Source organism: Mustela nivalis (assembly GCF_964662115.1).
Source record: "Mustela nivalis genome assembly, chromosome: 15".
NCBI classification, from domain to species: Eukaryota; Metazoa; Chordata; class Mammalia; order Carnivora; family Mustelidae; genus Mustela; species Mustela nivalis.
In genome coordinates this window covers 26604524-26620391 of record NC_139034.1, presented here as the reverse complement: position 1 = coordinate 26620391, position 15868 = coordinate 26604524, and the positions used below count along the sequence as shown (strand labels likewise).

General features: G+C 46.6%; 2 protein-coding genes across 11 annotated transcripts in view; one reads left to right on the top strand and one right to left on the bottom strand.

The window, feature by feature from the left end:
- The window catches only part of LOC309849183 (phosphatidylinositol 3,4,5-trisphosphate 3-phosphatase TPTE2-like), a 134352-nt gene extending 129096 nt beyond the window's left edge, over positions 1–5256 (top strand). The window contains exons 34-38 of the mRNA XM_082701509.1: positions 16–107; positions 2188–2333; positions 3513–3594; positions 3864–3934; positions 5028–5256. Of these exons, the coding sequence (XP_082557635.1) occupies positions 16–107; positions 2188–2333; positions 3513–3594; positions 3864–3934; positions 5028–5124 (488 nt within the window). The 3' untranslated portion in view covers positions 5125–5256. The remainder of the gene's footprint in view (positions 1–15; positions 108–2187; positions 2334–3512; positions 3595–3863; positions 3935–5027) is intronic.
- The window catches only part of LOC309848613 (mitochondrial ornithine transporter 1), a 309487-nt gene continuing 296085 nt past the window's right edge, over positions 2467–15868 (bottom strand). For 8 of the 10 annotated variants that reach the window (XM_082700496.1, XM_082700504.1, XM_082700502.1 and 5 more), the window contains 4 exons: positions 13775–13912; positions 10488–10657; positions 9380–9538; positions 2467–7239 (listed from right to left, as the gene is read on the bottom strand). In XM_082700496.1, the coding sequence (XP_082556622.1) occupies positions 7103–7239; positions 9380–9538; positions 10488–10657; positions 13775–13912 (604 nt within the window). In that variant the 3' untranslated portion in view covers positions 2467–7102. Of the gene's footprint in view, positions 8309–9379; positions 9539–10487; positions 10658–13774; positions 13913–15868 lie in introns of all 10 variants that reach the window. The other 2 variants (XM_082700498.1, XM_082700505.1) reach the window with 1 other exon arrangement.

Sequence of the window (15868 nt, the reverse complement as noted above, 5' to 3'; positions counted from 1 at the left end):
CTTTATTTCCTTCAGGTGTAGGAAAAGGCAATGGCACTGATCTCAAAGTACAAATAGTAATGCAGAGGCAGATCATCTTTTTCGGCTCTGCTTCCAAAAACTGTCAGGTAAGAGATAGCATGCAAACTGGAAATTCTGGTGTTTGTTTCAAATCTCAATGTCAAACCAGCATGTTCAGTGTTAGCAGTGTCCCAAGTGACTCTGCCTCCGATATCCTATGGGACTGCACTGAGAGAAGTAACTCAAGAGTGGCCGGAAGGGGACATATATACCTCTTTCCCCTAGGCGATGGGACCTGGTAGTCTGTTTTCTTAAATGTTGAAGTGCCTTGGACTATCCTAAAGCAATAAGAAGCTTTCCCGGGTCTTAAGAAATATAAACTGTCCAAATTCTCTCTCTAGGTTTGTGTCTCTTCTCCTATTACTTCCCCACCACCACTCCTTGCCCTTTGTCCCACGGAAGGCACGCACCCAGACCCGATCCTTGACTTCTGTTCTTATCTCTGCACATACTCTACTCTTGGTTCTGCTTATCCATTCTCCTACTGCAAACTATTATTTTTTCTTCCATCCGCTCGCACAGACTTATGAGCACCCCCCACGTGGTAGGTGCAGGACACCTACCTAGACAGCTTCTGCCCCAACGATGGAACTGTGTGTGTCAATCCAGATTTGTCAGATGAGCTTTCCCTCTGCTTCTGCAAGTGACACCAGAATTCTCTCACTGAGGCCTCACGATGTAGAATCCTGGAGTCTCTCCTGGCCGTGCCCCCACATCCAGTCAGCACTTCCTATTGATTTTACCTTGGGAATCTCTCCTCACTCTCTCCATTCCTTTCTGTTCCCATTGTCACGCCCAGTCCAGCACCTCATTTGCTCATGCCTGGATTTCTACAGTGGTCTCCCTACCTGTCCCTTCTCTTCATGCTATACAGTGTTGAGAGACTGGCAATATGCAGGTCTTTCTCTGCTCCTACTTGAAAAGCAGTAAGTGGAGCAGAAGAACAATGCACTCTGTGCCTCTAGTCAAAGCCAGTCAGTATCTTTGGCTCAGTATATCTGCAAAATAAAGACCACATCTCCCGGGTTGTGAGGATTAGGTTAGATAATGTATGTGAAGTTGCTTTGTGAGCTATAATCACTGTTATAAGTGATAACTGTCAGGCCACTTTGTCACATAGGAATTGCCCCGCCCCCATGCTTCCACAATTTTTCTTATTTCCTGGCTCTTGAACCTTTAAAATATTTCCCTATCCTACCTGAGACCTGAGCTTATTTCCTTCAGTAACTTGACCTACAGACTCCATTCCAAGTAGACGGGGTGCCTTCTGGCCCTTGGGACTCAACACTCTCATTTCTGTTTCATGTGTTCCATGTCTTTCCCCTCCCTCCCCCACACCACCCAGTCTGCACAGCATTCTCTTTCAGAGCTCCTCGTGTGTACAAATCCACCACACAGAACTCTTTTTCTGCTCCTCTGTGAAACTTTCTTACTCTCTGCTTCTCATTAAGCTCCCCAGAACACACAACCACACAGTCTTCATTATCCAGCTTGACATGTAATTCATGCCACTCTACCATTGTTTCTTATGTCTGTAGCTCCCTGAAGCATCCCCTGAGTCTGCACCTTCTTTGGTATTTCGCACAGACTCTCCTTAGTGTGGGTACCACTATTGTGCAAGGGCCAATCAGTAACAAAGAAATACTCAGTATAGCCCCAAAGTCCTTCATTCCAGAAACGTGACCAATCTTTGGTCACTCCATCCAGTAGTTGGCTATGGACAAGGCCTATGATACCATCAGCGAGCGCCTCTTTAATACATGACCAATCACATGCTTTTGAATGTGAATGCCAAGTTTAAAACTGATCTTCTTAGTGTGTCCCGGCATCTGCAAATCAAATGACACACGTTCAACAGTGACATTTAAGTTCTGATGGAAAAGGGAGTATTTCACTTTTCAGCAGTGCAGTACCATACCCTCCAAACATGTTGGCCTTTTAAAAATGTAAACAGTATTGCAACTTAATAGAAACAATGATTCACATTTATTTATATGTGTAATGGCTGCACTCTGAGACCAAGTGTACTTGATAAATCCAGGAAGCTGCGATAAGCAAACTGAACTTCACCATTTATCCACCCATTAGCTAGGGTTATGGTTCTGAGTTCCATGTGATCATTCACAGATCCTTCATGATGCGGAAACAGACAGCGTGACAATCCATCTGTCCAACTGCCCACCACTGTATGATGACATCAAAGTGCAGTTTTTCTCTTCTTCTGTGAGTCATCCAGAACCAACCTATGCCAGTATTCTTGTCTGGCCTTTTTAGTGATTCTGATTTAGGCTTTCCTTTACTACAATTCCTGGCAAGGAACAGGATAGGAGATGTCAACCCTTTGCCAGAGAGGGGGAGAAAAACAAGGCCGGTCTATATCAAAATTTTTAAAAAGAACATAAGAGATTTTTGCTCATTTTTTAAAAAAGATTTTATTTGACAGAGATCACAAGTAGACAGAGAGTGGGGGAAGCAGGCACCCTGCTGAGCAGAGAGCCCTATGTGGGGCTCAATCCCAGGACCCTGGGATCGTGACCTGAGCCGAAGGCAGAGGCTTAACCAACTGAGCCACCCAGGCGCCCCTTGCTCATGTTTTCTAAATTCTATACAACTTGCATATATTTTCAAATAAGGAAAAAACAAAGGTATGTTTACTGCAGAGTGGTGATCAAACTTTTGTATCTTTAAACACAGTGTTCCCCATAGTTTATAAAGTACTTTAAAATGAGGGAGATCTGACTTTCCTTTGAACCGATACATAATTCATGTTAAATAGTATTTTTTTAAATTTTATTTGACAGAGATCACAAGTGGGCAGAGAGGCAGGCAGAGAGGGAGGGGGGAAGCAGGCTCCCTGCTGAGCAGAGAGCCCGATATGGGGCTCCATCCCAGGACCCTGAGATCATGACCCAAGCTGAAGGCAGAGGCTTTAACCCACTGAGCCACCCAGGTGCCCCTTAAATAGTACTTTTAATCTAACATTTACCTTATGAAAAATGAGAATGTTTGCCATTGTCATTGCTCTGAACATGAGTAACTTCTGCTGAGAAGTCACAAAGTGTACAAGTGTTACTCTTTACATGAATTTCTAAGCCTCAGTGGTTTTGTTTTCCTATTGAAATCATCAAGCAGAACTGCCAACAACTAACAGTGTTGATCAAGTTAAAGTTTGTGCCCTCCTTCACCCCCTGCTTGCTCCCCGTTATGGGAAAATCTGTTCAGTAGTGAAATGGTAGGTGTGTGGAAGCAAGTGACCTCGGTGGTTCCCATATCAGATGGCTCCCCTTTGATCCCTGAAGCCGGTCTGAACACTCGCTCAGTCAGTGGTCCAAAGCAGGAGCTCCACTACAAGAAGTACTGGCCTGGGCAGTGTTGCTTAATTTTGTGATTTTCAAGGGCCATGAGATGAAAACTCTCTCATGTGTGGGTATTCTTGTCATTAATACTGACAGTCAATTATCAGTGCAGCTGCTGCTTGTAGAAATGGATGAGGTCTTTGGACATAAAGTGGCATCGGCCTCTGGTCAGCACGATGTAAACTAGGTTGGAGGTCTATTGTCTAATTTATATTGAAAAAAACACATTTCCTTAAATTTTGATAGGAATGGCAAGAAAAAGCCATTTCTTAAAGGCTCCTTTGTGTCGTGAGCAGAGAGTTATAGAGGTTAAGTGCTGTGTGTCTAACGGCTCTAATTGTTCAACATATATAGAAAGGAGGGAAAAGGAGGAATTTTAATCCCTTTGGAATTAGTTTTTAGTATCATTTTTATGATGAAAATTAACTTTTTTTCTTTTAATTTTAGGACCTACCCAAGTATTACGACCAGTGTCCATTTTTTTTCTGGTTCCATACATCATTTTTACAAAATAAAAGGTATGGCTCTGATATAATCCAATAGAAATGGCTTAATCTCCAAGATCTGTGTAAGACAGAATGGCACTCCTGCCCTCAATTTATAGAAACCAAGAAATCCTCAAGTCCCCCATTCTTCATTATGTAAAATATAGGGTTAGCGTTGAGAACCACTGTGGCCTTAACCTCAAAGTCCATGCCATAGGACTGTGTCAGAGGAGCTGAGACGTATTCTAATCAGATCTAGGTGTGGTGATAAATCCCTCCCCTTGCAAGTGTAGCAGGAGTCTGCTCAATTACCCCGACAAGGGCAGGTCCACCGTGTGTGTTCGTTCATCTTCTGATGACCAACCACCTACCATATTCTAGGCCAGAAAGGAAAGCATCCTCGAGGAAGGCTTTAGCTAGTTTAAAGGTGACTGACACACCTGGATCTAGAGCAGAAGTTAGAGGACACAGTAAGAATCCGTGAAGACAGCTTAAAAAAAAAAAATCAATAGTCTCTATTTTAGAAATGACTTTCTAGTGACTAAACTGGGAAATCTTTTTTTATAAATTAACTGAAGATTATTCCAGGGAAACTTCTTCCATCTCTGGAAATTCGTTCCTGAGTCTGGAAGTTCTCTAGAATTCTAGTTCTCTAGTACTTGAAGGAGGACTGAGTTAGTGGGAATAGTAGAAATAGCCGCTGAGGACTATGGGTCTTGCTTGTGGGGGACAAGAGCTCTCTTGCAGACTCTGCAGGGAAAAGGGTATCGGGTGTCAGCAATACAAACACAGCTCTGTCAGAGCCACGCCACTTATTTAGGCTTTGGTCTCCATGAGGGAGTTCCTTGGGACGGTGGGCTGCTGCAAGCTGTGGATACCGCGGTGCGCGGAGATGGTGCGACCTCTCTGTGAACTGGCTAAGGGAGGACTCACTATGGTAGAGTGAACAGCTGAGGCAGAAGGAGCATTTCGGGAATTACAAACAGCCTTACTGACTGCCCCAACATTGGCCATCCCAGATGTTACCAAGCCCTTCCACTTGTATGTGCCAACTGAGGCACAGGAGAGGGACTAAGACTAACCCTGGTTGGCCTTCTGTGCTTGAAACATGTTTCTTCTTTCCTAGGCTTTACCTTCCACGGAACCAACTGGATAATCCACATAAAAAAAAAACCTGGCATATCTACCGTGAGAACTTCGCAGTAGAGCTGCATTTTGAATAAGTGGGATAGAAGGATCCTGTTCCCCACCATCCCTGCCACACATTTAGGTCTCCTAACCCTCCTTCCTTGCATATATACTTACAGTACATTTACATACACATTTTTGACACCTTAAGTATATACATTATAAAAGGTTAGTGGTCCTTTTTCTTTCCTGAAGGAGGTATGCCAGAGTTGAGAGAACCACTGTTCCTGGGGACTGTGTGCCAAAGTTAAGAGTTTAAAAGAACTTTCATATCAAAATAACATTTAAAAGGATTCCTCACAATTTTGCGTGAGGTTTATTATGTATTTTTGGGTAAGTAGTCCCTGCTTTCACATGTGTAATGTCAGATTAAAGAGGTCATTTCTAAGCTATTTAACAAACCTCCGACTGGCACCAGTACGAGGCTTGAGCCCATAGGACCATTCCTATAAACAGTCCCGGCAGAGCTTGTGATACAAGCTTCAATTACACAGGCAGTCCTTGGAGGACAAGAGAATCTGGGTAAACATAAGCAGACGTTACAGTAGATTCTTTCTCTTTGTAACATCACCGTGAAGTCAAAGGAAATGTCTGCCTAGAGAAATCTAGATGATTTTAAAGTACAGCCCCTGACACAGATTCTGCTCCCAGCCAACTTCATTTAAATGTAGGGAACTCTGTGAAGATCATCTTTTCACTATAAACACTGGTTAGTCCAGTGTCCACAGGGAATCCTATTCTCTTCGTTGCTGGATGTTTTTTTATTCTAAGTACCTTAACGTCATTATGTATATGTTTATATATTTATATATTATATAAATAAAATGTCCTTATTTATGAACATGCCTGGATGCAGGTGCTCTGTTTCCCTCCAAATAGCCCTCAAAGGGTCTCAGCTACCAGTGCAACAGCCCATCTAAAGGCTCTTTAGGAAAAGCTCTGACTACATTACTTGCTGTAATTCATGTTACAGAAACACATGTTGCCGCTAAACAGTTTGTACTGTTCCCTTGAACATGCACGCAGCCGTAAGCCAGAGGGGCAGACCAGGTGGCAGACTTATGGACAGGGGGCAGGAGTGGGGGGTAGATACTTAGCTGGCACTAAGGAAGAAAACCCCAATTTTCAAGACTTGCTTTTTGAAAGAAGATTACAGTTAGGGTTCCTCTTCCCTAACCCTCCAAGATGCATCCAAATTCCTGGCCACTGAGTTGCTACACTCTTGTGCTTTTGCTCACATAAGGACAATTTACAGGCTTGCCTCCTTACAACCTGACATAAATACTTCCTTGAACAACTCGAGAATCTTACATCATGGTACATCAGAATGATACTGTTTTTTGTTTTTTTGTTTTTTCAAATAGATCTGACTACCCTGGAATAGAATTATCCAAAACATAATAGGAAATTTAGCTACTTTAAAAAAATAGAACAGTTTCCTGCTACATCAACCCCATCCACACAACCAGGCAGAAGAAGAATGCTGCTGGTGGGCCAACTTGCACAGCTGCAGTATACAGAAAGAGCAGCTGCTCACTGCCCCGACCCTTTGGCTTCTGGTGCGTGGGCTAGAGTTAGCACAGAGCCTCTGCAGAGAACAAAAAGCTTCAGGTAACCAGAGGTTTCACTCGAGGGGGACACTGTGCCAACAAGGACAGACACACACGGGACAGATGTTAGCAGAGTCAGCCTGCTTAAGAACACTGGTTTCTGAGAGAGCCCTTGCTGGTCTTGGAGCAGCACGGTATGATGAGGCTTGCCTAAGTGGGGACAAGAAGGGACACTCTTACACCAGGTGACCTAGAGTTTTGTGGTGGTGGTTAGTGCATTCGTATGGCATAGCTAAATAAAATTACTTGGCTTGTTTCATTGCTTTGTAAAGTCACCCCCTATATACAATCCTGAAAATCCATGGACTGCCAGTACCAAATGTAAAAGGCTCCAACCCAATAAGAAACATGGCAGTTAGCGATCCTGAGATAAATGTAAACAAAGGGGTCACCCCAACATCACTCACTGTGGAGGACAAGCCCTCAGTTCTGTCCAGTTCCATCCAAAAGAGGACCTTGCCCGAGAGCACTGTCCTTCAGGCACCAGACAGGGAACAAGGGCTTCTCTTGGCTTTGGCACTCTGCTCCCGGGAAGGGTTTCTGGTCGGTGGAGGCAGTGAGTGAGTGAGTGGGCCAAAGTGCATCAGCAGGCGATAGACGGTCCAAAGAAATAATCTGCAATCCTACCCAGGCCAGGACCCAGAGACGGAAGAAGCAGGCCTGCTGGCGGTCATGGGCCTTCACAAAGCACAGCAGCAGGGCCCCCTCCCCTCAGCACCTCTCTCAACCTAAGGCCCAGCAGAGGCGGAGTTCTTTGGGAGAGAAGGGGAGCTGGCACAGGTGAGGGGCGTGCTGCTCTCACCACACCTCACAATGTGTCAGGGGTCAAGATGATCCCACCTAGGAAGTGAATGGCACTATTTTAACAGTACATCTTGGGAAAATCCAAGAGGCTTACTCATACATGGAAGCCACACCAGTTTGCAGATATGTTCTCCTCTACAAAATCTACACAGATAGTTCAGTTGTCAAGCACCACAGAAAAACTGAACTTAGGATAGTGCATGTACTAAGGTTCTAAAAGCCTACATCTAGAGTAAGGAATCACTCATAGTCATCTTCATGAAACATGGTTACCTCAGAGTTTTTCTGGTGAGATCTGAGAATTAAATATGGAACCAAATGATGCCTTCTAACATGTAACCATCCAAGCTGCACGGACACATACAGGTTTATGCAAAATCCCGAAAGAACTATATTTAGCCTTTCAGATCCTGTGCAGGGCCGGCGGCTCACCCTAAATGTCCCACCAAGGACAAGAGCAGCAACTGAGTTCAATTTTAGTACGATTATCGGCAGAAATTAATAGGATAAAATGGAGGCCCTTTTCACAAAGTTTAAAATTTAGAGTATAAGGGAAGACCAAAAAAACAGAACGCCTATGAAACCAAAATAATTCCCCATTGGTCTTGTACTCCGTGAAACCCTGAGATGAACTGTCGTGGTCACGTGCCTAGACTTGGACCTAGTTTTGCCAGGACACTTCAGTAGGCTTCGAACTGGCTCATCATCAGCTTCCTGCTGTATTCGTAGGCCAGAAAGAGCGCCCCATTGGCAGGGAAGGCTCGGATCATTGTGGGTTTCAGTCCAGAATATAAGGCCGTTATTCCTAGAAGACAAGAAGTGATCAAAGACTGAGACGCCCCTTCTCAGAGAGACCCTGTGAAGCCACAGAGCCCAGGGCTGGACACCGACAGATCCAGACAACACACTGAATGCCGACAAGGGACGGAAGGGCTTCTGTCCAGGTGTCCCTGGACGAACGGGAAGGATGGAGGCTCATGGCAACGAGGCCAGGCATCCAGTGTTCCAGCAAATCTTGGCAACGCTCAGGTACCACACACGAGTCCCGGACTCGCTCCTGGTACATGGACCGGGCAGAGCAAGGCCTCACCTGGGCAGAGAGAAGCAGCCCCAGAACACAGGAGGGCAGCAGCCTCACAGAGTCACTCGGGAGGACAAGGATCACAAGACACTGGGCCAAAAGCACAGTCCTGTGTCCACAGCTGGCACTGCCCAGACTGTTATGAAGATCCAAGTGGATGAGGGAGGCATAAGGGCTCTGCGCAACTATGAGGCTTTATGCAACTCTGGAGTATGAACTGAACCGTTTCCACACCCTGTGACCGCTTTCTCGGAAAATCAAGCCCGAGAAGTTCACATCCTGAGGTGAAAGATGTAGTTCGGATGCTGAAAGGACAGGTCACTACTTACCAGAGGCACGATCCGGGCATTATACAAACATCTCCTAGAAAATCTTGATACTCATACGTTAACTCTCAAAATTCAGAGCCAATCACCTTCAGGAAGTCTGAGCATTAGGGACTTGCAGCATGTTCTTTTAAATCCTTTAGTGGTTCTGTTAGAAATCCTTTTCTGATACTATCTATACTCTATGGAACAAGGGGTGCTGAATTCCAAGCATTTGTCCCCTTAGGCACAATCTGGAGTTTTAAAGTTCCCTCCAGGCTATTTAGAACAAAGAATCCTGGCCCAGAAGTGAGGAACAAGGACAGCAAACATTCTTGAGAATGGAAGCAAGCTAAGGCAGGGGCACTAGATAAAGGACAGGGGGCAGGGGAAGAGAACAACCACACACACGTGATTGACCTCCACGCGGGTTACAGCGAAATACCTGGTCTAGACATACCCACTCCATTTCTGCAATGAGCAGACTCACCTTCATTTTTCACAATGCTTATAAAGGTTCCGATAAATCCTGCCTGTTTTCCAGACATGGAAAGAACTTGAATTCTGGATTTGACACAATCCACTGGGTATACAGCAAGCCAGAGGCAGATCCCACCAACTCCACCGCTTAACATCAAAGGGACAGGACCTGGAGGAGGAAAGCAGCCAACAGCATTTTTGTCTCAAGGACAGCATTTCCAGAGGTCAAGGTGGTAGTGGGTGCAGGTAGATGCAAATAAAAATGCTGATACTTCGGGCACCTGTGGCTCAGTCAGTAAGGCATCTGCCTTCAGCTCAGGTCCTGATCTCAGGGATCGCGCCCCCTTTGGGCTCTCTGCTCAGAGGACACAAGGTCCCATGTGGCACTCTGGGTCTGCCCCTCATCACAGGACCTTATCAGTGCTGGTCACTGTGGCGCTGTGGCCCTCCTGGCCTGCCTTCTGAAGGACTGGCCCACACAGAACCAGCAGGCCCCCAGCAACATGGCAACCCGCCCCCCACCCCATGGGAATGAGAACAGTGGCCACTGAAACACAGGTCATGTTTTTTCCAACACACTCAGTCTGTAGTATTTCATTATGTTAATGCCCCACAGCCCTGATTCTTCCTTTACCATGAAAGCCAAAGTTGTCTTATTAAACACGACAGTTAAGCCTCGGAGCATGCCTAACCCCAGAATAAGCCTGAAACACTGAAGTGATGTGTTTGAGAAGAAACAAGTAATCATTCCTGCAAGCCAACATTGACGTGATTGCGTCAAGCAGGTACACAGGACAAGCTAGAAAGAATGACACTTTTCAGTCCTCTGGAAACACACTCAAGATTTATTACCAAGTTTTATGCTTACTGAAAAATGCTTTACAGGTGATTTCCCACAGGAAAGTAATTTCTATATTCTCCCCTAAAATGTTACTCCAGTAAAGAAGTCTGGGAGGCACAACTTCACCCCCGTGGCAAGGACATGAGTGCACCCAGAGGAAGGTGCCAAGGTCCTTTCCAAGCCTCCAGAAACCTCCGTGCCTAGCAGACCCCCACAGCCTCTGCAATAAGCAGGCCAGTGTGGGGCCCGGCCCGGCCCAGCCCAGCCAAATGCTTACCTAGCTCATCCTTCGATCTCCCTGATGCAAAAAATGACCTGCTCAGCTCGTAGCCACCAAAGAAGAGGAAATAGCCGGGCACCTCTCGGAGTAAGGTGCTGGAGAGGCCGTGGTAGAAGCCCAAGGGGCCGTCCTTCCTGAGGACGCTCTTCACCACGGACCAGACTGTGCTGCAGGGAGACAGGGAACTGTGCTTAGGGCCGGGGAAATGGGGGGCTGGGGAGGAGGCTGACACTTCCATCCAGTGGCAGGCCTGGATCAACCCTGAGCAGGCAGGGAATGGCTGATTCTAGAAACCCAGGGACCCAAATTCTGAAAATAAGGCTTCTGCAGGGAGGAAATCTCAGAGAAGCACAGATCCTTTTATTTTAGGACAGCGGTTCTCACTTGAACTACCCAACAGCTAGGAAATATCATTAAAGAGTGTATTCATAGAGAGCTGTGTGTGGCCACCGTGCCTCCGGCCAAGACTTCAGCAGACCATGCCAGAAACCCGTCTCAAATGGAACCATGTTCACATTTTCCAAGTGTGCCACTCAGCAAAGGAAGCCCTGAGAACACTCCTGGAGAAGGAGTACACTGGACTTCTGGAAAAATCAGAAAGACCTCCTCTGAGTGTGGACAAAACAATGAAGGACCTGGACCAGGGCCACCATGGCAGGGCAGGTTCCTAGAGCTGCTTTTTGCTAGTTGCAAGGCTCACCATCGCAGGCAAGGTCTATTTTATGGTACACAGAAACAAGGGAAAAGAAGTAGGTGCTACCAAGCCAACACTCCTGCCTGATGACCATTCTCCCCAAGGGTGGTCGGGGGAAGTGGTCTTCAGGAATCTGCCCCACAGCTTCCCCCTGTATAAAGGATTCCAGGAGCAGACCGGGACCCTCAGAACACATACAAATAAAATCCAACCCCCATTTGACAGGTGGAGAAAGAAAAGTCAGGGAAAGCCAGACAAGTTCTGGTTTTTATATTGCTTGCATCCTCTTGCCCTCAATAAACAAATTCACTTTTTAGTTCATTGAAAAAAAAAAAAACAACTGCATTCATACATTTTGGATATTATCCAAGATGTAAAAGAGCCAATACCCACTTCTGTCCAACAATGAATAAGAGAAATTACAATAAGGAGCTGTACAGCTCAGCAAGAATAAAATGCCCTCATATTCGCTCACTCCTCTACCTCCTTCTGTGCCTACTCTCCTCTACCTTTCTTTCGAACAGATGGGTATAGAAGGAATCTTTTCAAGTGCTTACGGTCTTTTCGCTTTGTGTTAGTGCAGTGAAGGAGTAAGGGAGTAGATGTTACTTAAAGGCAAGACAACGGAAATTCTTAGAAACTCTACAGGGCAAGAAGCACTGAGGATTTAGTTCTTAGAAAGTAAGTAGGCATGAACTTCTCTTTCAGGCTGATCAGAGCCTGGGAGCAGCAGTAATGCAGGATCCTTTCTGTCTAGACCCCTCTTCCTGACGGTGTGCACCATGGCAGGCCTTATCTGTCAGGAAAACAGCAGCAGAAACCACATCTTTGGTGTGTTTTAGGGAACCCCTTGCTCTCCACAGTGCTCTCAGCAGGTGACCTCACTTGGACCAGTGAAGAATCAAACCCCCTGGTGATCGAAAGCATTTCAGAAGGCTTCATCAGGCATCACTCATTATCTAGGTCCTTCCTACAACTCAGCTCGCATTCTATAATGGGAATGTAACACAGTGACCCAACTCAACGTGACTGGCCTGCTTTCTGAACCAAGTCTTAACCCCAAGGTACCATATACCCTGTGTAGGCCAGAAGTATATAGCCACACCTAAAATATTGTCAACCGATACTTACCTTTGTGCAAGGTGTCCATTCGCTTAAGTTTTTGGAGCCAACAATTACGTTCCTTAAAACTACCTTAGGAAGGGGTGCCTGGGTGGCTCAGTGGGTTAAAGCCTCTGCCTTCGGCTCAGGTCATGATCCCAGGGTCCTGGGATTGAGCCCCTTTTTGTCTCTGCCTGCCTTTCTGCCTACTTATGCTGTCTGTCAAATAAATAAATAAAATCTTAAAAAAAAAAAAAACCTTAGGAAACCAACTGAAGGTTGCTGGAGGAGAGGTGGGGGGTGGGGTAATTGGTGACGGGCCTTAAGGAGGATGCTTGATGTAACGAGCACTGGGTGTTGTATTTAAGTGATGAATCACTAAATCCTACCCTGGAACTAATAATACATTATATGTTAACTAAACTGAATTTAATAAAAAAATTTAAATGAAAAAAAAAAATACCTTAAACTACTCCTAAGGGACATGAGAGCAACTTTCTGGGTTCTGTTCCTGTTCTACCTCTGAATCTGGGCATTGGTTATGAAAGTGTTTGTTTAGTGACTATGAGAACCCCCACTTATGATTTCTGGGTGTACAGAAGATTTCAATAAAAAGTTTCAAAGACTTATGCTTTTGGACCTCTAGGCTAGAAAGAGTAGCTTCAAACTGGTTGTAAAGAATCCCCAGGGTGCAGGATATAGAACTCAATCAGAATGCCCACCCACCCTGGGAGGAGACTACTTGTGTAAATGGTCAATTACTCTGATTTTTCCGGTCAGATTTACACACTGAGTCAACCACAGTGACAAAGAGCTTTAGTCAGCCAGATGTCAAGATAAATAAGCAAATGTTGAGATTAATAAAGACAATAAGTCACACTGTGTATGACACATACTCATGTAACTAGAATCTGTTTGCAGGGCTGAGGGGAGAGCATTCTGATGGCTGCAGAGTAGCTCCGAAGAGCTCTGAGGAGTGTTCAGAAGCCAGGCTCTCTGTGGGTACACGAGAAGGGTGGGGCGGGGGTTAGGTAAGAGAGTGACCCTGGAATCTGGGCTGATCCACTCACGTGAAACCTGGGAATGGGCACCAAATATTCATCTTGGAACCCAAGTTGGTATTTCTGAAGGCTCAGCTCTCAGACACGGTTTCAAAGCTGTCTGCTGAGTGCCTCCAACACAGCCGGGGATGCTGCCTCATGCACTCAATGAGCCAAGAGTGAGAGGAGCTCTCGGCCTCTCCACGTCCCAGGTGAGAAACTTCTGCAGACAGTGGTCCGTTGTGGGAGCAGGAGTGGGTCCAGCCCTCTGAAAGTTCATTTAGGAAGTCCCCCTCTGACTGGTAGGGGAAAGAGTTCTAAAAACACAGTATTTTGGAGTAGATAAATCTCTTTCTCTGCCACTGAGTTTTAGTAGAATATAAAACTGACATATACTCAATGCACCAAGGCAACGAGAGACCCAGCGTTTGTGCCCGAACAGCACTTACTTGTGGCTTCTGGCGATCTTCCCTGACGACTCCATCTCATACATGGTCTGCAGCCGGCACTTGACGAGCTCAGTGGGGCAGAGCACCAGGGCCGCAAAGGCAGAGGCGAAGGAACCCGCAGCTGCGTTCTGCAGATCACTGGAAGGAAACCAGCACGGGAGTCCGGTCATTCATTCATTCAGCACTCCCCACTCAAAGCATTCGGCTGTAAGGGAGAGCAAGGATCAAAGGAGAGGAACCCTTTGCCGAGTGCCCACTGGGAACTCGCACATGCAGTTTCATCTAAGGACCTCAGCCCTGGGAGGCCAACACCGATACCAACACCCCAAATTTCATGTGGAAAAACTGTGCATAGAATACCTAATGTACCTGAAGTCACACCACTACCACGTGGCAATGCTAGGATTCAGACCTGGGTCTGCCTGACTGCAAGATCCAGCTGCTTTTATTAGTCATAGTCATGGCGACACACACGGAATATATCCCCTACCCCTAAGGCTCTATGCAGAAGCCGTAATCCCCCAAGGTGACGTATTCGGAGGGGGCTTCTGGGAGGTGCTTAGGTTTAGTGAGGTCGTGAGGTTAGAACCCCCTAAGATGCAATCAGTGTCCTTATAAGAGGTCACCGCTCTCTCTATCCACCCTTTGAGGACACAGCAAGAAGGTGTCCCTCTGTAATCCAGGAAATAGGCCCTCACCAGACACCCAATCAACCAGCACCATCATCTTGGGCTTTCCAGTTTTCAAAACTCTGAGAAACAAATGTTTGTTTAAGCCATCCAGTTGGCGTTATTTTGTTACAGCAGCCACAACTAAGACACAGTGATATATAAAACAAACAAACAAAAAACCCTAAAACAAAACAAAAAAAAAGAGGAGTAAAAAAATTACCCAAACTCCCACCACCCCAAAGACACACCATCACAATACTTCAGCGTATCTGCCACTAAGCTTCATAAAGCGAGGTTCTGGGGCCATCCCTGCATGCCCCAAATCCAACCTGGAACAACCCCATGTACAAAGTAACTGTTGCAGATGAAAGCCCAGAATAAATCTTTAACCAAAAAGCTGCTCATTGCAAAAAAGATTTCCCAGTTCCGCTGCCGACCTCCTGACCTCAGCCCCAGAGGGCAGCAGGAGCAAGGACGGGGGAGGAGGGGGTGAAGGAGGGGTCAGCAAGCTCCAGGGCTGGAGGTAAAATGGCTACACCTGGAATCTAAACGGAGAAGCAAATGCACCAAGCGAGGTCCCATCAGAGTTCAAAAATACGGGGAAAAGTCTGAGAGATTAACTGTCAGGAATTCTCTTGAGCGTTCACAAGGGTCAGAAAATAAGATCCCTTCCAGCCCCGGAGTGTTCGGTCACAAGAGCTCTGCTGGCACCCGGGACTGGGCAGGAAGAGTGAGCTGCTCACAGGATGACTGGCTCCCTGACTCTCACCTGTCAAGCCGGCAGCCTGCGTCACCTAACCACCAGGACGCCACACCCCCGTGAGGCGACCCCTTCCCAAGCTTTCCCCAAACTGTGAGCAAAAGCCTAACAGACCGAGCACATGCGACTATCCGGGGTTCCGTTAAACAGTCACACAAACGGATGTCAGACAGGAAGAGAAAATCAAGGGCTGCCTCCAAACGCAGCCCCAACCTTCTGGTCCCGGGTGACCTGGCATTGGGGCCATGGGCAGACGGAGGGCGGGGCCCAAGCCTGTCTGCTCCCAGAAGAGTTGGTGGGGAGCGAGGCTTTCTTCCAGGAGGGAGAGCCTGCTTGCGTTCCAGACTTGCTTCTCATTTCAGAGAATCGGTATGAGGCCATTACCCGGCGACATGCAACTCTGCTGGTGCTCAGCTTCTAGCGAATGGAAACTGTCCAACATGGTTCACACCTACTCAGTGGATTGTCCAGATCAAAGCTTCCAGTGGCTTCTGCAGTCCTTCAGCCAGCCTGCAGATCCAGGCTTCGTTTCCCTCGGGCCCCCTTCATCAATTTGCTGACCAGCAGCCAGAACGGCCAGGTTTGCGGGAACAAAGATGGCATCGATCGGTGTGGAAGCCCTTCAGCCTAAGAGTCGGGGGCCTGAGTATGAGCACGCTGTTC